Genomic DNA, 24,212 nt, shown 5'->3' on the forward strand with positions numbered 1-24,212 from the left:
GTTGAGGTGGATGCGCAGTAGCAGGTTCCTGTCTCACGAGTTGAGGTTCTTGAGGTGTGAGCTGCGAGAGTTGAGGTAGCGGCTGCGCAGAACGCAGTTCCTGTCTCACGAGTTGAGGTTCTTGAGGTGCTAGCCTCGAGAGTTGAGGTTCTCGCCTTGAGGAAAGTGGAGGTAGCAGCTGCGAGAGCTGAGGTGGCTGGCTCAAGGATGGTAGAGGTTGTCGTACCTCAAGAGGTTGCTGCCTCGAAGAAGGTCTAACTGCAAGAAACTCTTGCCTCAAAGGAAGAGGAGGTTGTAAGGCATAAGACTCCTGTTCCCATTGTTGAGGTTGCCTTAAGGAAGGTGGAGGTTGCTGCACAACGCTGGTAACTGGCAACTCCCAACGCGGTAGCTCACGCATGGAGGTAGCTTGAGGAACCTCAACTTCGTACGTCTGGCAGACTGGACTGCGGTGAGGAGGAGCGCTCGCAGGAGGAGGTGTAACCTTCTCTGCCTGAAACTCACGCATTAAGACCGCAAGCTGCGACTGCATGGACTGCAGCAAAGTCATCTTGGGATCAACAGACGATGAGGTCTGTTGAGGCAAAGCCTTAACAGAAGATGAGGTCTGTTGAGGCATCGCCTTACCTCTCTTAGGAGGTGTGCAGTCACCTGATGACTGCGGTGAGTCAGAGCTAACCCAATGACTGCATCCGGGTTGTTGAACTCGTGAGGTCTGGACTTTACGTTTAAGAGGTCTTGAGACCTGAGTCCAGCGTTTTCTCCCCGAAATTTCTTCTGCAGACGAGGAAAATAAAGGCTCAATCGTCTGCGAGTGGAAGTGACGGTCTCTGTAAGACACGCCCGCAACCACCGAGGATACTTCTGTGCGCCGATCAAGGCCTGCCGAACCCTTTTGCCCTTCGACATTGCTTCTCCCCTGGGCTTGGGAGCTTGCAAGAGGTCCCGGACTGGGAGGACGACTGGCACGCACAGAAGTACCCTCACGCACAACACTGACACTGACACTAGCACTCGGCACAGCACTGGCACTACCACTTCCCACTGCACTTTTCACCTTAAGTTCCTTGACGTCCGCCAAGAGGAACTTGTGGTCACTCACTACCGATTCCACTTTATCACCTAAAGCCTGAATGGCACGCAAAACATCGGACATATCAGGCTGAGCACAAATAGTAGGTTCGGGGGTAGCCACTACAGGGGGAGGAAAAGGTTGAGGATCATGAGGTGAGGAATAAAGCGAAGAGCGAGCCGAACTCCTCCTAACTCTCTCTCTCTCTAACTTAGTGGTATATTTAAGGAATCGAACAAAATCAAGTTCCGAAAGTCCGGCGCATTCCTCACATCGATCTTCCAACTGACAGGATTTTCCCCTACAGTCGGAACAAGCGGTGTGAGGATCAACCGAGGCCTTCGGAATACGCCTAATACAAGTCCTACATCGTCTTTGGGGAGGGGCTTGAGAAAGGTCGGACATCTTGAATCAAAGAGCTAGTCAAGGGGGATTCCAAATAAAGCAAAAGATCGTTAACCATTAATCAAAACAATATAAAAGCTATCTAAGCTAATAGAAAAGTTTCCAGTATAGCGAAAGCTGAAATCTTAGAGCAATACTTCACCAAAAACCGTGAACAAGACTCCAAAATTATAAGCGTATCCATATAGGTCTTGCCGGAAGCACGACAGAGGAAAAATTGAGGTGGTGTCAACAAGAAGTACTGCAGTACCTGGCCACAGGTGGCGCTGGTGAGTACACCCCCTTCTAGTATAGTGATCGCTGGCGTATCCCTTCCGTAGAATTCTGTCGGGCAACGGAGTTGACAGCTACATGATTATCGGGTAAGTTTAATATTGAAAAACATATATTCACAAAACATACACATTGTTGTAATCACGTTAATTGTTGTACTGCAGTCTGGTATCAACAGCCATAACACTTTCATATTAGTACCATTAGATGCATAAGTAATGCTATCTTTGCTTATGCTACACTAGCTGTGATGTTTGATGCAGTATATTGTACGTAATTGAACAGAATACAATGGGGCAGTGAGCTCTAGTAGAATGTGCTGAACTTGGTGCCACCTTATGAAGTGATTATAATTTGTAAACTAAATTTTCAAATGAAACTCATATGAGTCACTGTACTATATAACTTAAGTTGTCTTACACACCAATAAATATTTCAAGACTAGAATGAGTACTTACCAAACGCCATCCTGCTGGAAAGGCATCAGGGAATCGAGCAATTTTGGGTCTAACCCAAACAAATCCACACTAGATGAAGGCATCTGTTTGGCAACACTTTCTAAGGTCTGTTGGTGAAAAACGAAAGGGTAAGAATGCATGCCTAATACTCTATATATGCTGACATTTTTTTACACATGATAACCTTTATGTTTATAAAGAGAAATTTATCATTAAAATAAAATAGAAAAAAATCCTAAATTGGCACTAGTTATGAAAAAGGTAGTGGATAAAAAAAGCAAAAGGCAAAAATCATTGTTTCTAGGGATAAAGGGATACTAAAATGAAATTTAAGTAATGTATACAGTACCGCACTAAATGCAAACTTCCAGATAAAAAAGATACGATACAAAAATATAAACAGAATTCCTTTCCTGAATTTAATAATCATGATTACTCTTCATCTTTTTTTATCACATTTTTTCTTTAGTCATAGCACTATCTTTGTGAAGACTGAATTTGTTATTCTGTAAGATTTGAAAACACATTCAATATATCATGACACTGTAATACTGTACCTACTCTAAAAAAAAAATGTAGCAAATCAATCACAGTAAATATGACCTACAATGAAATTGGTTCTGAAGAGATGAACATAAAAGTTTATCTAATACAATAGTTGAAAGGCCACTTGAAAAAACTGATGGTTGGATATTAGAAATTTCTTAAAACTGTACTTTTTACTGAAGCAACATTAAAAAATTATCCTCAACCTAATCACTTGAGGAGATTTGATAATGTAGGTGCATATACTGAGTATATCATTTATCAGCCACAAAAGTGCACGTAACAAATATTCAAGTGTAAAATGCGCAGGAAACAGGAAAGTGAAAGATCAGGTACCAAGCGCTTTCATGTATTACGTACACTTCTTCAGGTAAGACCAGATACTATGCGCAAATAACGGGGGACAACTGTATATATGCATATATATATATATATATATATATATATATATATATATATATGTATATATATATATAAAAGACCAGATACTATGCGCAAATAACGGGGGACAACTGTATATATGCATATATATATATATATATATATATATATATATATATATATATATATATATGCATATATATATATATATATATATATATATATATATATATATATATATATATATATATATATATATATATATATATATATATACAGTTGGTCCCCGTTATTTATGGATTCGGTTGTTTACAATACAGAAAACTGTAAAAGATAATAAATAAAAAATTACATTATGGCAGTTTCAAGATAATTATTTTCATGCCCGGCGTTTTAAAACCAACCGTACAAAGCAGAACGGCCCAACCTTATAGCTATCATATGTAAACTATTCAGTGATAAGACTGACACACACAAACACACACACACACTCTCTCTCTCTCTCTCTCTCTCTCTCTCTCTCTCTCTCTCTCTCTCTCTCTCTCTCTCTCTCTCTCTCTCTCTCTCAAGGCAAGGCAAGAATTACAAAATATGATAGAAGATTTAAATAGAGAAAGCAGAAATGTAGGACTGAAAATTAATATGATTAAAACCAAGATAATGTTCAATGAAAATGCAGAGAAGCAACAAACATGAGTTATGGAAGAGCCTCAAGAGATTGTTAATGAATATACATACTTAGTTCAGACATTAAGTGTTTCCCCAAGACACAACACCGAAATTCAAAGAAAGATAAGCATGTGATGGAGTATTTGGTAAACAAAATGAGATTATGAACACTAAAATGCCACTTTCTCTAAAATGATAAGTATTTAATGAGATGGTCCTACCAGTATCAACTTATGCATCAGAAACTTGGAGCCTTACTAAAGCCTTAGAACATAAGCTAGTTACAACTCAAAGAGCTAAGGAAAGAATAATGATGGGAATAACATTAAGAGACAGAAAAAGAGCAATATGGATACAAGAGAAAACTAAAGTAGAGGATATTTTAACATGTAAGTAAAAGAAATGGAAAAAGGCAAGACATATAATGAGAATGACATGTAATACATGGACATTGAGAATAATGGAATGGGTCCCTAGCGATTATAAAATAAGTAAGGAATGGAAGAGAAGACGATGAAATGACAAACTAAATAAGTTTGCAAGTGTGGACAGGCATAGAAAGACCATAAACAGATGCAAGTGGACTAGTAATGATGATGATGATGATGATGATATACAGTATGTATATATATATATATATATATATATATATATATATATATATATATATATATATATATATATATATATATTTATATATATATATATATATATATATATATATGTATATATATATATATATATATATATATATATGTATATATATATGTATATATATATATTATATATATATATATATATATATATATATATATATATATATAATATATATATACATATATATATATCTCTCTCTCTCTCTCTCTCTCTCTCTCTCTCTCTCTCTCTCTCTCTCTCTCTCTCTCTCTCTCTCTCTCTCTCTCTCTCTCTCTCTATATATATATATATATATATATATATATATATATATATAATATATATATATATAAGGGATTTTGACAAAGGAAAAATCTATTTCTGGGGAGAGACCTGTGACGCCCGGCGAAAAAGTCCTTCTTTGTACTTTTTCTGATATAAATCTTCCAAATATACCAGAGAAAATTAAAAGCATGGAATGCAGAGGTTACAACCCTCGCGCGAGCACCTTGTTGGTGTCGTATATCTAACAAGGGCGTTTGTAAAACACTATTCACAGGCTGTCTTCCATTTAGATAATCCCTTCATCAAAGGGGGAGGGCCGTGACAGGCCCTAGAGAATACAGTTGGGTTACCCTACCGACACCTACCACTCGCGCTCACCAGGTCATCCTTCTGCAAGAACATATGGCTTGGCAAGGAAAGGGTGGGTCCGTACAAAAATAATCGTTAAGGGTTTCGCCGGGCGTCACAGGTCTCTCCCCAGAAATAGATTTTTCCTTCGTCAAAATCCCTTTTCTGGGTCGACCTGTGACGGCCGGCGAAAAAGTACCAGAGAATGCCTTCCAAGCCCAATAAATTAATAACATAATGAGGAGAATACAATCACCATGTACGACAATACTATGATATAATAAAGTAATCGTCCAATTACCAACCAGCCAAATGACATAGGGAACGTAAGGTTAAATAATAATGATGACAAGGAACCAACTGAGTGTCGAATCGCAAAAGGCATCAAACCTTACATGTCTAAGTATATCTAAACATTAAAGGAACGGTAACTACAATAACAGTTAAACCATAGGAATTAAACATGGCAAATATCATAGGGCTAACGAACTACCAAGGAGAGCGGCGACGTGGTGTGAGTGGCGGGTAGGAGGGAGAAGAGAAGAGATGGAAGAAAGGAAGAAGAGGAGATTAATGGGGAGAGATAAGGCTCCCATCTGCCATCGTCGGGTATTTAAGGGCCTGTAAGATCTTTAGATATTGGCGTTTGACAACCATAGGGGATTTCCAACCCGTATATTTTTTAAAATCATCAAAGTCCCTGTTCTGGAAGTCATTGTTGGAGGCATCTACTGTCCGTATATCATGAGCCTGGGGAAATGATTCCGGATTAGTATGTTTAATGAAGTAGAGGATTTGTTGCCTGATACCGTGAATGGAAATAGTACCTCCTTGTTCCCTGATAACCAAGGGGCCAGACGAGCGGGTGGCAGTTCTAGCTAAAAAGGGGCTTGAGAGTGTGACTGTACACGGAGAAAAATCCTGGGGATGAAGAATAATCTTCCGAGAGGAGCACCTATTTTGCAGATCCTCATTTTTTAGCTAGGGAAGCTTTGTCTGGAAAGGAGTACTTCGGCTGAAGGGAGGAAATCTATGTTTTCCGGGTTTCGTGAGAGCTGCTAGTTCTGATGTTCCATCACCTGAGGCCATAGCCGTTAGAAATAAAGTCTTCCTAAGAAGAGTGATATAAGAGCAGGATTCCTTGTCCGTGTCCATCGCAAGTTTGAGAACACCGTTCAGAGACCAAGAGTCCTTTTGTGGCCGAACCGAAGGTCGAAGCCTAGCACATGTTTTTGGGGTTGATGAGAAATAGGAATCAGCTAGGTTAATGTTGAACCCAACAAGGTAGATCTTCTTCAAAGCTGACTTGATGGTGGTTAAAGTGCTAACTGTTAGGCCTTTGTCAAATAGGAACCTCAAGAAAGAGATGGCTAAATGCGGGGACATACGAGTATGGTCTGCACTCTTAGGGGACCTACTAGTTGTTAACGGCCGAATCATATTGGCGAATTGTCGAGTCCCTTTTTGTCCCATTCGATGAAGAGATCGTTTCCGGTTCAATGTTCGCATCTCTACGAGCTGCCAACTTCCTGTAGTCCACAAAGTTAGAGTTTTGGCTATCCTTGAGTAATCTGACACAGTGAGTTTGGATACTCGGGTCAGTTTGAGGAACGGGATCCGGATGGGACTGAGTTTCAACTCGAGGAGGAGAGGAAACCAACTGTTCTTGGCCAGTGAGGTGGTACTAAAGCCACTGCGCCCGGGAAGGAGCGTAGTTTGTGTAAAAGTTTTTAGAAGATTCCCTGGGGGAGATAGGGAAACCTTCTTCTAATGGTTCCAATCCCGGGGTAATGCGTCCATGGCATAAGCCCGAGGGTCCAGGGTTGGGGTCACATAACAAGGAAGTTAGTGATTCATCTGAGTTGCGAATAGATCTACCTGGAGGCCTGGAACGAGCCTGAGTATCCACCGGAATGAAATTATGTCTAGAGACCATTCTGACTCCAGTGGATCCGTCCTGGATAGTGAGTCCGCTCTCACATTCTGGCCTCCCGCTAGGTGAGGTGCTGACAGGAACCAGTTCTCTTCTGTTGCCCAGGCGAAGATAGTGACCAGGATCTGATTCAGGTTGGGTGACTTGGATCCTCCCCTGTTGACGTAGTGTACTGCGTCTGTGCTGTCTGACACTACTCTGATGTGGGTCGACCTCGGAGGAGTCTCTCTCTTCAGGGTCAAGAACACTGCCATGGCTTTGAGAACAATGATATGGGACTGTTTCATGGAGAGTGACCAAGAACCTGAAACATCTGATGTTCGGAGTAATCCCCCCCATCCACTTAGAGACGCGGCTGTATGGAATGTCACTTGTGGAGGTGGGAATTGTAGAGGAACCGATTTGGAGAGGTCCTTCGGTTCGGACCATGGGCGTAGTCTCATTTTCAAGACAGAGGGGATCTTCGAGACCATGTCTCTTATAGGTACTGTAGCTCTCTTTCTCCAAACTCGATTGATGTCTTTGAGTTTGGCTTTTATTAGATCTGTTACTGAAGTGAATTGGAAAAGTCCGAGGATACTTTCTAAGGCTCTTCGGGCACCTGTTTGTGTTTGAGAAAATTTTTTGATCTTGGAAACTATTCCTCTTACCTTTTGGAAGGGAGAGACAACGTGTGCTCCGAAAGGTCCCACTGAATGGCTAACCATTCTAAGCGGACTGATGGTTGCAGGCGAGATTTTTTGGAGATTGACCCGAAATCACAGGTTGTCGAGAAATTGAAATAATTCCTTCGTAGCTCTGTTGCCTTCTATGACCGGCCGGGCCCAAATGAGCCAACCGGCCAGATAAGCAATGATCTGTATCTCTTGGTTCCTGAGTTGTTCTAACACTCTCTCTCCTAGTTTCGTGAATATCCTGGGATCAATGTTGAGGCCAAAGGGCATGTCTTGAACACAAAGGCTTTCCTGCTTAGGCGGAAACCCAGATAAGAAGAGAAGTTTCGAGCTAAAGGCGCAAGATAATAGTCGTCGGTAAGATCGACAGAGGTGGTGACGGTCCTACGGGGAAGTAAGGTCCGTACCTGAGAGATAGTCAACATCCGGAACTTGTCGCAGAGAATGTAAGAGTTTAGCTTGACAAGTCCAGGTCCACTCTCAATGCCGCCAAGCCTTTCTTCGGAATTGTGAACAGGTGGCTTTGGAACTTCAGTGATCGATCCCGTTTGATTGCTTCTTCTTGAGTAACCCTGTGGTGTACTCTTCCAGGATGGGAGTGGATTTCTGGGAGAAGGTCACTGGTGGAGGAGGAGGACCTTGTGGCCATTTTCACCTCAAACCTTTAGAGATTATGCTATGAGCCCACAGACCGAAGGTCCAATGGTCTCGAAAGTGGTAAAGTCTACCCCCTACCGGGACCACCGCGTTGTGAGGGGGTGAATCTAGGTACTTTCCTTCTCCGAGCCCCCTTTTTTCTAGGTCCGTCTCGATGGCGAGACTGTCTTCTACTCCTGTAGCTTCCTCTCTGGTGTCCACGAGAGGAGCCTGAGGGTTCGGATCTAGGGCTGTATGCAGGTAAAACATCCCAACGGGGTTGGGCTGTGTACCTGGGGAATCAGTGAGGTAGACCACCTGATGAGGGGGATTTGGATGCATAGACGTCGAATCAGAGGGAGGCTGTGATGACGAGTGGGTAACCGACTATCGATTCCTGTCTGATAGAGGCCTCAGACAGAACGTATTTCCCACAACTAACCCGATCAGACCATCAAACGTGTAGGTCGCATTGGAAGGGCAGATCTTGGAATTATCGTACCCCCCAGACTGACAACATCCTGGTCCAGACAGATCGGGCCTGCCCTTTAGGAAATAATACTGTTACCTTCGGTACCTTGTCTAACCTAACCAAGGCAATCTCTTTCAATCGAATGAATCCGTTGAACGGGAATTCTAGTACCTGGGAGTAAATTCTAGGTCCCCCAGAGGGAGGACGTCTATGCCATCCAGATTTATGGTACCATCTATATATGGAACATGTAAGGCAAATCTCTATGCGTTGTTTTTATCGAAGGAGGTTACTTCGATATGCCTGGGGCTGTAGGGGGAAACTTCTGAGTTCCTGAACGGATCCGACTCACTACCATACTTTTGAGCTCCGTCATAGCCCCTTGGTTTTCCCTAGAATGTGTTGCTTTTAGCAGTCACGGTTTATGCAGGGTAACATGAACATCAGGATCCATTAAGGGTCCTAGGTCGGTGACGTAGGTAATTGCAAAGCTGAAGGCTCAAAATTCATCCCCACCTACCTGCCCGTCCATGGGGTCGTCGTCCAACCTTAGAGAGGACACTCTGAGGAGATAGGGACCTCTAGATGGAGCATTTCTTCCCAACCTTGATAACCAAGGGCGGAGAGCCTCTCTTGCAGGCCAGAGAGATTCATCATCATCATGACGGGAACCATGTAGGCGAACCTTCTGTAAAAGAAAGGGGACATAAGTCTGGATGTTCCTTGAACTTTGGTTAGTGATCCTATTCACAGGCTGGGATCAGCTGTATAACTCATAAAAATCAATTTTAAAGAAAAATCATTTAATGTACTATCTTTTGGGGTATAGTTCGACACTTGTATTCATGAAATGTGACACTGTTGGCGCATCCGCCACAGGTTGGCCACCCCTGACTCAGACGTTCAGAACCGGGTCTAACATTATTTACTGGCTATTAGTATTCTATTGATTCATCTGTTCACTGACCAGAGTTTCAAGGAACAGTAGATAGCCTCTCATGGCATGGTTAGTCTCGACCCGGCCCTTCATTAGAAGGGGCCAACGTTTGGTTCCCAGTACTGAGTGGAAACTTATTTCTATTTGAACACTATGTTGTATGGATATTTATTCATATTTAGGCATAGTTAGAATTGAATATGCATAAATATAGGCATAATCAATTTATTTCTATTTGAACACGATGTTGTATGAATATTTATTCATATTTAGGTATAGTTAGAATTGAATATGCACAAATATAGGCACAATCAATTTATTTCTATTTGAACACTATGTTGTATGGATATTTATTCATATTTAGGCATAGTTAGAATTGAAAATGCATAAATATAGGCATAATCAATTTATTTCTATTTGAACACGATGTTGTATGGATATTTATCCATATTTATACATAGTTAGAATTAAATATATGCATAAATATAGGCATAGTTATGTTCATATATTTTTATTTGGACTTTCAAGAATAACTAATGAATATTACCAACGCAAATTCAAAGTGTCATTAAAGTAAGTACAGTTTACTTTGTATTCATGTTTAATCCTTTCCTTTACAGCAAAACAAGAGATTGGCCACCCGTGGTCTGAGTGATCTCTGTCTGTACCGGAGCTCCGGTAACAATCCCCGGTACAAAGGTCCATCATAGTGACAACGTGAACACCAGAGGAAAACTAATATTAACCTCAATGCTGATCGCCTGTACGATATCCGGTTAAGCCGGAGATTCGATGAAAAGGATCGTAATAACGATATTGTGATTATTTATGAAAAAGGGGTTCATACCCTGATTCTGATCGTCTGATTGATCTCTGTTTGTAACGGAGAACTAGTGACAAAGGTCCGTCATCGTGAAAACGTGATCCTCAGCGGTACGATAACATTCTCTAATACTGAATGTTTGTGTTATCTCCAGTGAAGCCGGAGATTCGATGAAAAAGGGACCGTAATAATGAAACTGTGAAGTCTTCATCGGTATCACATTGTTAACTCCGGTTCTGGCCGTCTGCTTGATCTCTGTTTGTACCGGAGATTCGGTAGCAAAGGCCCGTCACCGTGATATCGTGACCGTTCCCGGTACGATAACATTAACCTCAATGAATGATTGTGTTATCTCCCGTGAAGCCGGCCGTAACGGTGTAATTATGATCAAACATGACAAAGGTTCGTGTGTAAAAGGCTTCAGCCGGAGTCCGAGTGCCGGATTTCACCGTTGCACTCCAAAAATCTGCTCTTGAACGTTAACTAGTTCTCACCCAATGAGTATCCATATAGCGGAGCATAACTCAAGGCGGAGCTAAGCATAACTCCGGAGCTAAGGGTGTCGGTATAAAACGACCCCAATTAATGACTCATACACTAACGTACCTATTAATAGTGTTAGCTATATTAACAGTAACCACATCAATAAAAACGTTTATAATATTAAACGTACTATCATCAACTCTGATACTAAGAGGAGGCTTGAATAACTCGTGATCGTATAAAAACGAAGAACGGGAAATTCACCTCTCTTACTCGAGCTAACAAAGAAAACGAGAGAAGGGATAACTCATATCTGTAGAACAGGGAACGAGCAGTCTCTGTTTTCGCTCTCAAGGTTACATAATAAAAAACTAACATCACACAATAAAACAAGAACATTAATAAAATTGATTGCTTTTCTTAGTAATTGTAATAACCAAGAACGAAGAATAACGACAACGTAACAAATAAACAAGGATATAGTCTAAATCGAAGCCTCTGAGGCGAGTACAAACTAACAGACTAAATCGCTAAACTTTAATTCGCTATTCTTTAAATCGCTATTCTTCGTAGGTCCAAATTGGACTTGCAAGCAAATAAATACCATAGTAAAAATTAATGATAACACTAAAAGGCCATAAAACGTAAGTGATATAACCAAGATGACAGAGTACCAGATGGGCAAAAATAACTAGAATATTTACCGAAGCGAACATAACCCAAAATGGCTGCCGATACCTCGGCAGGACAATCGCTTCCAAAACTAAAAACCACCATATTGGAAACAGAACAAATGCCCGGTACTGTCAAAAGCTGCCAAAACAAACTATGGTACTTAACATTGGTAAGGGTGAAGTATCAACGTCAGTCATGTTGAATTAACGACAATCACTTCGAAAAACACTGGGCAAAACACTTATCAACTTTGCTGGCAAGTCCAAAACAGAAGGATGACCTGGTGAGCGCGAGTGGTAGGTGTCGGTAGGGTAACCCAACTGTATTCTCTAGGGCCTGTCACGGCCCTCCCCCTTTGATGAAGGGATTATCTAAATGGAAGACAGCCTGTGAATAGTGTTTTACAAACGCCCTTGTTAGATATACGACACCAACAAGGTGCTCGCGCGAGGGTTGTAACCTCTGCATTCCATGCTTTTAATTTTCTCTGGTATATTTGGAAGATTTATATCAGAAAAAGTACAAAGAAGGACTTTTTCGCCGGCCGTCACAGGTCGACCCAGAAATATATATATAATATGTATATATATATACACACACTATATATATATATATATATATATATATATATATATATATATATATATATATATATATATATATATATATCTCCTCATCAGCCTTTTTTTCATTTGTTTGATGTCGGCTACCCCCCAAAAATTGGGGGAAGTTCCTTGGTATAGGTATGTACAACTGCCATTTGGTAGCAAGAGGATAAATTCGTTGCTATCATTTTCTAGAAATCATCTTCGCCAGGAAACTAAATGGAATCTGTGATACTTTTAATCTCTTTACTGTATTTTTCAGCTAATATTAAAACATCCTATGCATCATATCTTCTAAAAAAAATTCCACCCAATTATTAAAGCCAGGGGTGTCATTTGCATATGGATAAAAATCATACTAGAAAAGATAATGAATAACTGCCCGATTCATCCCAATATTATTTAACATAATATTGTAGTGAGTGGTCAAGCTTTGGAAAATTTTGGCATAAACTAAACTGAAAGGAAATACAAGCAAACAAGATTTCGGCTACTGACCTTTCGAACAAAATGAGGTAAAGGGCCAATGCACACACCAGGTCTCAGGGGTTTCAGGGCCTCTACCAGTGCATCATGGTCACTAAGTGCAAAATCCCATTTTTTGGTCTCGACATCTGAAACAATATACGTGCTTCCTAAATGTTATGTATATGAAAACAAAACATAAAAGTTCTTTTTTTTTTTTTTTTTTTTTTTTTTGCCTAGTAGGGTGCAATCTTCAGACTGAAAATTAAATAACAGTTAATACTACTGTAGCATAAAATTTACAAAATGGATGAAAAATATAAGTTGGACTAATATTTATAAAAATGACAAATTCGTAGATAATTTGTATTTTTCCTAACTATACAAACCTTAGCTATTTAATAAGGGTATTACTTTTGGCGTAGCTGAAATGATGAGCCATTAATTTTTAACGAGGGTTAACTACCCACACCGCTAGTTAGCGGGGGTAGGGAGGGTAGCTTGCCTGCTCCCCCTCACACATCTGTGATTGAGCTCACTTTGCTTGGAGGTAGAACTTCAAGGGGGATAGGGCTGGCGGGTAAGTTTGCTTAAACAGCTAAGGTTTGTATAGTTAGGAAAAATACATATTATCTACGAATTTGTCATTTGTTCCGTAACTGGAATACAAACCACGCTATTTAATAGGGGTGACTCACCCATTAGGAAGGGTGGACGTCCCAGCCAACCTGGCTTTTGGCTTTTACCCGGGGGCTCCTTATCTGAGTGTATCAGCACTCAAGAAATAAGGAGTCGCTGCACCTCACTAAAACCTTGCGTAGCCTATGCAAGCTGTGTGTTGAGGTATGTAGAAGTGTGACTGTCCTGGTAAAGTTATTCCGAGTTGTTTAGAAGGAAAAACTGTGCACTAGGACTTTCCCAATACCACCTCGTCAGGGTATGGGGATGCAACAGTATTAATCTTAATACTAGGTACACAAGGGAGCATGGTTTACCTGCAGTGGTTTGAGGTCAGCTTTGCAGAGAACCCAGGATGCTGCTTTCCCCAAGAGAGGGGAGAATGAAGAAAAGAATAAGGGCCAGTCAAACCTTTTCATTCATGCTGACTAAAACTGGGTAACAATGCCCTCAACCTTCTGCTACTTGTCCAATGAGGGGCTTGAGGTCTTAAACCAGCTGTTGTTCAGCCACCACAGGACCGATAGAGAACGTTATCAAGTCTCCTGTGGGTCTTGCAGGTAGTGGGATGTGAACGTGGTCTGACGCTTCCACACCCCAGCTTGAAGAACCTGCGTCACTGAATAGTTTCTCTTGAATGCCAGGGATGTAGCTATGCCCCTGACATCATGAGCTCTGGGGCGATGTGACGGAGGAGGGTCTGGATTCAGTGTATGGTCTATGACCCTGCGAATCCATGCTGAGATGGTGTTCTTGATGACCCTCCTCTTAGTCCTTCCTGTGCTGACGAATAGTGCAGGCACACGAGGACGGGCTTGCAGCTGTTCTCTTAAGATACAGCCTCAAACTCCTCACTGGGCATAGTTAGAGATGGTCTGGGTCATCTATTACAGTACGGAGACTAGAAATCCTTGAATGGGCGATGTCGTATGAGAGACCATGAAGTTCACCGACTCGTTTGGCTGAAGCCAAAGCTAGCAGGAACACCGTCTTCCAAGTCAGGTCATGATCGGTTGCCTGGCGTAATGGTTCATAAGGAGGTCTCTTAAGAGACCTGAGAACTCGAACCACCTTCTATGGGGGAACTCTCACTTCTAACTGGGGCAGGTAAGTTCATAACTACATATGAGTAAAGAAAGTTCTAGCAATGAAGAAATGTCCTTTCAGTCTGAAGGCAAGGCTTAAGGCTGAGCGATAGCCTTTCATTGCCGAGACTGATAGGTGCATTTCTTCACGCAAATACACGAGGAACTTCGCTATTGCTGGAAGTGACATTGAGTGGAGAGATACCCCTCCCACGACACCAACCACAGAAAACTTTCCACTTTGCCTGGTAGACTGCTGCTGATGACTTACGCAGGTATCCCGACATCCTAATCGCATATTGTTGCGAATATCCTCTCTGGGAGAGGAGATGCTGGATAGTCTCCAGGCATGAAGTCGTAGCGAAGCTACGGCTTTGTGGAATATCTTGGCAAGTGGTTGTTTGAGTAGATTGTGTCGTGGAGGGAGTTCTCTTGGAGGCTCCGTTAGGAGTAGCAGAAGGTCCGGAAACCATTCTGCCAGATGCCATAGCGGAACTATAAGGGTCATTGAAAGATTGACCAATGTTCTGGTCTTGTTGAGTACCCTCCTCATTAGACAGAACGGGGGAAAGGCGTAAACATCGATGTTGTCCCACCGTTGTTGGAAAGCATCTTGCCAGAGAGCCTTGGGATCTGGGACTGGGGAACAATACAGTCGGAGAACCCCAAAAAAGTTAGGCCTTTGTTGGTTACTAGATGATCCAAAGACCACTCGGTACTCACTATCTGAGATGCTCTGCTCAGGTTGTCGGCAAGCACATTCCTTTTGCCCGGAATGAAGCATGCCAATAGTGGTATCGAGTGGACTTTGGCCCATCTCAGTATCTCTACTGCTAGATGGGATAATTTCAGCGAAAAAGTACCTCCTTGCTTGTTGATGTAAGCCACTATTGTGGTGTTGTCACTCATCACCACCACTGAGTGGCCTGCCAGGAACTGTTGGAACTGTTGAAGGGCCAGAAAGATGGCCTTCATCTCTAGGAGATTTATGTGGAGGTACTTTTCTGACTCTGACCACAGGCCTGAGGTCCTGTGGTGTAGCACGTGGGCCCCCACCCTTTTTTTGAAGTGTTTGAGAACAGCATCAAATCCGGGGGGAGGACGAGAAGGTCCACTCCCTTTCGTAGATTCTTGTCTGTCACCCACCACTGGAGGTCTGCCAGTTCCGCTGATCCCATGGGGATCTGGATGTCCGGGGAGTCGTAAGCTTGATTCGACCGGGGCTTGAGTTGCCACTGGAGGGATCTCATCCTGAGGCAACTATTGGGAACTAGACGGGCCAGCGATGAAAGGTAACCGAGGAGACGTAACCACGATTGGGCTGGAAGTTCTTCTCATCTGAGAAATGGTCTTGCGACATTTCTCAGCCTTGTTATCCTGTCGTCTGATGGGAAGGCTTTGTGGAGATTGGTGTCTATGATCATGCCTAAGTATACCAGTCACTGTGTAGGAAGCAGAGAAGACTTCTCGCGATTTACCATGATCCCCAGATCCTGGCAAAGTCTTAGAAGTTTGTCTCGGTGTTGAAGAAGGGTTGACACCGAGTCTGCTAGGATTAGCCACTCGTCCCAATAACGGAGGAGACAGATGCCAATCCTGTGTGCCCAAGATGTCACTAGGGTAAACACTCTGGTGAAGACTTGTGGTGCTGTGGAAAGACCGAAGCACAGCACCTTGAACTGCTACTTTCTGTTGTCTAGGCTGAATCTTAAGTACTTCCTTGAAAACGGATGGACTGGGATCTGGAAGTACGCGTCCTTTAGGTTCAGTGTACACATGAAGTCTTGCGGTCTTACTGCTAGTCTGACCGTGTCTGCCGTCTCCATGCTGAACGGAGTTTGTTTGACAAACTTGTTCAGGACTGAGAGGTCAATGACTGGTCTCCAGCCTCCAGACGCCTTTCTTACATGAAAGAGTCGACTGAAGGAGCCTGGAGATTCGTCGAGAACCTCTTGGAGAGCGCCCTTCTTCAACAGGGTCTGGACTCTTGCCCGAAGGGCTTGCCCCCTTGCCGATCCCATGGCAAGGGAGTCTAATAACACTGGATTCCTGTTCAGGGGAGGTAGAGATGTTATGAACGGGACGCGATATCCTTGACAGATCATGGAGATTGTCCAGGAATTGGCCACGAGTTGTTTCCACCTGTCTGAGCAACTTTGTAGGCATCCCCCCACTGGTGGAAACGCAGGGGGAATGCCTATCCTAGCGTTTGTGGCCTCGGCTTCTCCCTCTAGGATTCTTTCCTCCCCTGGAGGACTTTTTGCCTTTCCTGTCCTTGACAAGAAAGGGCTTAGACACCATTGTCTTCGCTGTTGTTTCCGTCGTCGTTGCGGTCTTGGTTGGACAGAACAGCTGGGGTGTTGGAGGTTTATAGGGCTTAGTTGTTAAAGCCCTATGGAGGAGGGAGTCTTGATGAGACTTCCTCCATCTCTCAGCAGCAAGTTTCACATCCTTAGGCTCAAACAGATGGGCCCCCTCTGGGGAGACATGTCTGAGCCTGTTTATCTCGATGCTAGGGACCTTCTGGTGGAATCTCTCGGATACTGCATCTCGACGTTTCAAGATGGTGTTTGCCAACAAGTTCGAGACTTGATGAGAAAGAAACTCAATCGTGCGAGTGCCTGAGAGTATGAAGGTTACAATAGCTTTCTTGGTATGTCCCTTGGAAAAATCCTCGGATCGTATCAGGATACATAAGGAGAGACAGATGTTGAACTTAGTTTCCCCCTCGGAGGATGGTCAAGAACAGGGGAAACTATGTCGGCAGCAACCGCTGTAGAGTTTGGAGTGGCAGAGGAGATGGATGACACCGCATGAAACACCTCTGACACAACAACATCGCCTAGTGCCAGGGGATCTACCTCTGATGGCGACGATAACTGTTTAACAGAAGCACCCATGCGGATGAACTGCAGCAGGGCTTCCTTGGAGGGCGGACCAGTAAGCCCCAAGAAAGACCATATCTGTAAGAGGGGAGTTAGTGACAAGGCCTCACCAGGGGAGAGAGGTGGGGCTGCTTTGCTAGGGGGAAGCAACATCATCTCTCGAGACCAGGGGTTGGCCGGTAATAACTTGGTCTACGCTACTACTCAACGGTCTCTCGTAAGAGACCGAACGAGTAGGAGCTTCGGAGGAGGGTTGGGCGATGCAAGAAGAGGCCTTGGGTTTTCAAAGCAACCTTTGAAGGAGAGATATCCCGCTTGGACTTCTTCTTCCGCTGTCGCACAAACCTCTCCCACTGGGAGGAAGACCACTCCCTACACTTATTAACAATATTACTACGCTGACCTCTGCAGGTAGAACAAAGGGTGTGAGGATCAGTCTCCACCGCCGACATATATGTCCCACAAGGGCGACCGGAGAGTCTAGGGCAGGTGCGCATGGTCGCATAAGTCAACTTCACACACACACAGTACTAAGAGAAAAGAAAAAACAAAAGTCGTTAATGGCTGCCAATATTCGGCGAGGATGAAGAGCAGCAACGTCCGTTCACCATCTGAGCCGAAAGCAAAATGTGAGCTCAATCACAGGTGTGTGAGGGGGAGCAATAGCAAGCTACCCTCCCTAGGTGCCCCCCCCCCAAACTAATGGTGTGGGTAGTTAACCCTCGTTCAAAATTAATGCCTCATCATTTCAGCTACGCCGAAAGTAATACCTCTATTAAATAGCATGGTTTGTATTCCAGTTACAGAACAAACAAAATTCTAATAAGTTAACTATTTTGATACTTACCAATAGGTGAAATTGCTGATAATGCATCCCGAAAGTGTATGCTATGTGACTGAAAAACAAACTTAAATGTTTCTCCCCATTCAGTATACCCTTGGCCCACTGGAACTACCCAGCATGAAAATATTGAGAGACTTTTCTAAGTCGAAACCAAGCTCAGTGGTTCTACACCTATTTCCTCTTGAATCTCACAATATTGAAGAGAACATTGACCTCTAAATAAATAAACAAAACCACTTTAAGTGGGGTAGAGAGAGGGACATCAGGTAACCTAAACGGTATCAAAATAATAAATTTCATTATGAAAATTTTGTATTTTAGTGAAATTTTCTTGGTCACATTGTTGTCTACCACAATACCTTGGTGCTGAAAGTGGTCATAAAAAAAAAAAAAAAAAAAAAAAAAACCTTAACTCAATCCTTTATTCTCAACCATGAATATAACTGATTGACAAACATTCTAATATCTTACTGCTCTTGTCTTTTTCCCATGAAATGAATAGTCTGATAATAAATCTTCCCTAACCAAAACACCCCATGAGAAATGGAGGGACATCTATAACAATCATCCAAGTAATAATCATAAATAATGGGACTGATTGATTGACTGATCTAAAATTCTCTGCCATCCTGACATCTAGGGTAATTGACACCGATATCGTTGATTATAAAGAATAAGAGTATACAATTTAAAACCATAGAAGCAAAGATGCCATTATAAAATTTAAATAGCTTTCGGAAGACCTGCTTCAGAAATAAATCTAAAAGTTTCGCTAGCATAGAACGACACATCATGTCCACGAATCTTGGCAAGGATACGCTGCCATCTTCACCTCAAGCCTCAAACGGATAGATTATCTATTTCTTTTGGCACTATAAGTAAGGCAATCAGTCAACAAATGCCACAATGTCAAGGGTACTAAACAGCTGTCGCAATATGGCTGATATTAGCCAGTTAGTAGAAATTCATGTGTCAACCGAGTGTGCCAATGCAGAGACGACAAAGAGTAGTCTCCCACTTTTGGGGCATCATGTAATACCTCCAAAGGGATATAACATTCGTTATTTCTCTCATCTTGTTTTCAACTAAACTATTCCAATGCAGTTGCCAATTATTATAAATCAAAGTCTTAATGTTTGGTAAACAATCTTCACAGAGAAGGGGATACCTTCTTGGTAGCAACTCAGCTGCAGTATTCTTTGCCAGTAAATCTGCCTCCTCCTTTCCAAACACAACTACGTGTGCTGGAACCCAGCAAAATTGAACTGTTATACCTCTCAGTCCAATAATAAAAAGCCATTCTAAAATCTATAAAACTAAAGGGTTACTGGACTTAAAAACTTCTGAAGCTTGAAGGACACTCCTTGCATCACTAAAAATGGTAAAACTACCTTCCTCCTCCAAAGCTATTTTCTCAAAAGCGGTTAGTATGTCATACAGTTCGGCAGTAAATATAGAAGCTGTCAGAGGAAGTTCACCTGTACAATTAAAAGCATTACTGCATACTCCAAATCCAACGCCAGCATCAAATTGGGAGCTATCAGTTTATATAAAAGTTGATTCCCCATGTTCTGCAACATGTTCCACAAAAAGAGACCTGGCTTCTCAGTCAGTCATATTCTTTTTAACACCAATGAAATATTTGAAAAAATAAATCTCTGGTAATTTCCATGGAGGGCTTGATGATATTCTAAATGGAAGTCCCCTACTTCTAACTATATCAAGACTGTGTACCAATTGTTTTACAAGAAAACCATAAGGTTGAGGAAATTTTGGGTGCAACTCAAAGTAGGTTAAGTATCTTACAAGGTTTTTAGTCAGATAGGCTAAAGAATTAGGAAATCCTTGCAACTTAATCCAATACCGAACAGAAGACTTTCGGTAAAGGTCTAAAGGTAACTCTCCAGCGTCAACAAGGAGTCTTGGGATAGGCGAAGTTCTATAGGCTCCTGTGGACAATCTGATGCCAGTATGGTGTACTGAATCTAATATTTTTAATCAGCTTGAGGTAGCTGAGGAGATATTTCACATTCATAGCTAATTTAAAAAAAAATTAATGCCTTGTATAACTTTTGAAATAGTTTTGCGGTCTGCCCCTATGAAGTTTGGGACAAAACTTTTAAAAGATTCAGAGCCTTGAGACACTTAATTTCTAAAGCTTTCAAGTGAGGAACCCATGTAAGCCTACAATCAAATATCAATCCTAAAATTCTAGCTTCATTTACACATGGGATCCATTGACCTTTGATGTACATATCTGAGTCTGGATGCACTCCCCGTATACGACAGAATGAACAGCAACAGTTTTGCTTGTCAAAAACTTAAATTCATTTATATCTGCCCATTGAATTATTTTGTCAATTTAGAGTTGTGATTTTCTCTCAACCATTGATATTCTAGCTCCAGCAAATAATATGGCGATATCATCTACAAACAGTGTCAAGAGAATATCTTGAGGAATGACAGAGGATATTCCATTAATAGCTAATGCAAATAGGGTTACACTCAGCACACTACACTGGGGAACTTCCTCTTCCTGACAATTCCTCTCTGACAGTGTTTCACCTACTTTAACTTGAAAAAATCTATGCGAAATGGTTTTAAGTATACCATACCTCCATGCAGTATCATATTCCTTTTTCAGGTGAAAAAATGTTATTTTCATTAGTAAAATAAATTTTTGAATATACTTACCCGATGATCATGTAGCTGTCAACTCCGTTGCCCGACAGAAATCTACGGTCGGGATACGCCAGCGATCGCTATCCAGGTGGGGGTGTACACAACAGCGCCATCTGTGAGTAGGTACTCAAGTACTGCTTGTCAACAAGAACTCAATTTTCTCCTCGGTCCACTGGTTCTCTATGGGGAGGAAGGGCGGGTTCTTTAATTCATGATCATCGGGTAAGTATATTCAAAAATTTATTTTACTAATGAAAATAACATTTTTCAATATTAATCTTACCCGATGATCATGTAGCTGATTCACACCCAGGGTGGTGGGTGGAGACCAGCATACATGTTAACAAAGAAGCTAAGTATCCCGTATTTCATTTTATCAGTTATTCAAAATAACAAACATAAAATAAATAAGTACCTGGTAAGGAAGTCGACTTGAACCATTACTCTGCCTTTTTTAAGTACGTCTTCCTTACTGAGCCTAACGGTCCTCTTAGGATGCTGAACGACTCCTAGGTGCTGAAGTATAAAGGGCTGCAACCCATACTAAAGGACCTCATCACAACCTCTAACCTAGGCGCTTCTCAAGAAAGAATTTGACCACCCGCCAAATCAAAAAGGATGCGGAAGGCTTCTTAGCCGACCGTACAACCCAAAGAACAACAAAAAGTATTCAAGAGAAAGGTTAAAAAGGTTATGGGATTATGGGAATGTAGTGGCTGAGCCCTCACCTACTACTGCACTCGCTGCTACAAATGGTCCCAGGGTGTAGCAGTTCTCGTAAAGAGACTGGACATCTTTGAGATAGAATGATGCGAACACTGACTTGCTCCTCCAATAGGTTGCATCCATAACACTCTGCAGAGAACGGTTCTGTTTGAAGGCCACTGAAGTAGCTACAGCTCTCACTTCATGTGTCCTTACCTTCAGCAAAGCAAGGTCTTCTTCCTTCAGATGAGAATGTGCTTCTCTAATCAGAAGCCTGATGTAGTAAGAAACTGCGTTCTTAGACATCGATAGAGAAGGCTTCTTGATAGCACACCATAAAGCTTCTGATTGTCCTCGTAATGGCTTTGACCTTCTTAAATAGTACCTTAGAGCTCTAACTGGGCAAAGTACTCTCTCTAGTTCGTTCCCCAACAAGTTGGACAGGCTTGGGATCTCGAACGACTTAGGCCAAGGACGGGAAGGAAGCTCGTTTTTAGCCAAAAAACCGAGCTGCAAGGAACATGTAGCCGTTTCAGATGTGAAACCTATGTTCCTGCTGAAGGCGTGGATCTCACTTACTCTTTTAGCTGTTGCTAAGCACACGAGGAAAAGAGTTTTTAATGTGAGGTCCTTAAAAGAGGCTGATTGGAGCGGTTCAAATCTTGGTGACATTAGGAACCTTAAGACCACGTCTAGATTCCAGCCTGGAGTGGACAACCGACGTTCCTTTGAGGTCTCAAAAGACCTAAGGAGGTCCTGTAGATCTTTGTTGGTGGAAAGATCCAAGCCTCTGTGGCGGAAAACCGCTGCCAACATACTTCTGTAACCCTTGATCGTAGGAGCTGATAGGGATCTTACGTTCCTTAGATGTAACAGGAAGTCAGCAATCTGGGTTACAGTGGTACTGGTTGAGGAAACTGCATTGGCCTTGCACCAGCTTCGGAAGACTTCCCATTTAGACTGATAGACTCTGAGAGTGGATGTCCTCCTTGCTCTGGCAATCGCTCTGGCTGCCTCCTTCGAAAAGCCTCTAGCTCTAGAGAGTCTTTCGATAGTCTGAAGGCAGTCAGACGAAGAGCGTGGAGGTTTGGGTGTACCTTCTTTACGTGAGGTTGACGCAGAAGGTCCACTCTTAGAGGAAGAGTCCTGGGAACGTCGACTAGCCATTGCAGTACCTCGGTGAACCATTCTCTCGCGGGCCAGAGGGGAGCAACCAACGTCAGCCGTGTCCCTTTGTGAGAGGCGAACTTCTGAAGTACCCTGTTGACAATCTTGAATGGCGGGAACGCATACAGGTCGAGATGGGACCAATCCAGCAGAAAGGCATCCACGTGAACTGCTGCTGGGTCTGGAATCGGAGAACAATACAACGGGAGCCTCTTGGTCATCGAGGTAGCGAATAGATCTATGGTTGGCTGACCCCACAGGGCCCATAGTCTGCTGCAAACATTCTTGTGAAGGGTCCACTCTGTGGGGATGACCTGACCCTTCCGGCTGAGGCGATCTGCCATGCCATTCATATCGCCCTGAATGAACCTCGTTACCAGCGTGAGCTTTCGATCTTTTGACCAAATGAGGAGGTCCCTTGCGATCTCGAACAACTTCCTCGAATGAGTCCCTCCCTGCTTGGAGATGTAAGCCAAGGCTGTGGTGTTGTCGGAGTTCACCTCCACCACCTTGTTTAGCTGGAGGGACTTGAAGTTTATCAAGGCCAGATGAACCGCCAACAACTCCTTGCAATTGATGTGAAGTGTCCTTTGCTCCTGATTCCATGTGCCCGAGCATTCCTGTCCGTCCAGTGTCGCACCCCAGCCCGTGTCCGATGCGTCCGAGAAGAGACGGTGGTCGGGGGTCTGAACAGCTAATGGTAGACCTTCCTTGAGAAGAATGCTGTTCTTCCACCACGTTAGAGTAGACCTCATCTCTTCGGAAACAGGAACTGAGACCGTCTCTAGCGTCATGTCCTTTATCCAGTGAGCAGCTAGATGATACTGAAGGGGGCGGAGGTGGAGTCTCCCTACCTCGATGAACAGGGCCAGCGATGAAAGTGTCCCTGTTAGACTCATCCACTGCCTGACTGAGCATCGGTTCCTTCTCAGCATGCTCTGGATGCATTCTAGGGCTTGATTGATCCTTGGGGCCGACGGAAAAGCCCGAAAAGCTCGACTCTGAATCTCCATACCCAGGTAGACAATGGTCTGGGATGGGACGAGCTGGGACTTCTCTAAATTGACCAGGAGGCCCAGTTCCTTGGTCAGATCCATAGTCCATCTGAGATTCTCCAGACAGCGACGACTTGAGGGAGCTCTTAAAAGCCAGTCGTCTAAATAGAGGGAGGCTCTGATGTCTGCCAAGTGAAGGAATTTCGCAATATTCCTCATCAGTCTGGTAAACACAAGAGGTGCCGTGCTTAGGCCAAAGCACAGGGCTTGGAACTGGTACACAACCTTTCCAAAGACGAATCTTAGGAAAGGTTGGGAGTCTGGATGGATGGGGACGTGAAAGTACGCGTCTTTCAGGTCTAACGAGACCATCCAGTCCTCCTGCCTGACCGCTG

At 42.9% G+C, this 24,212-nt stretch overlaps 1 protein-coding gene across 1 annotated transcript in view; it reads right to left on the reverse strand.

The window, feature by feature from the left end:
- Marcal1 (SWI/SNF-related matrix-associated actin-dependent regulator of chromatin subfamily A-like protein 1) overlaps positions 1–24,212 on the reverse strand; it is a 198,029-nt gene that overhangs the window by 146,938 nt on the left and 26,879 nt on the right. Inside the window, exons 4-5 of the mRNA XM_068366961.1 lie at positions 12,810–12,925; positions 2,209–2,315 (exon numbers count right to left, since the gene is read on the reverse strand). Of these exons, the coding sequence (XP_068223062.1) occupies positions 2,209–2,315; positions 12,810–12,925 (223 nt within the window). The remainder of the gene's footprint in view (positions 1–2,208; positions 2,316–12,809; positions 12,926–24,212) is intronic.

Source organism: Palaemon carinicauda, chromosome 44 (assembly GCF_036898095.1).
Source record: "Palaemon carinicauda isolate YSFRI2023 chromosome 44, ASM3689809v2, whole genome shotgun sequence".
Taxonomy (NCBI): Eukaryota; Metazoa; Arthropoda; class Malacostraca; order Decapoda; family Palaemonidae; genus Palaemon; species Palaemon carinicauda.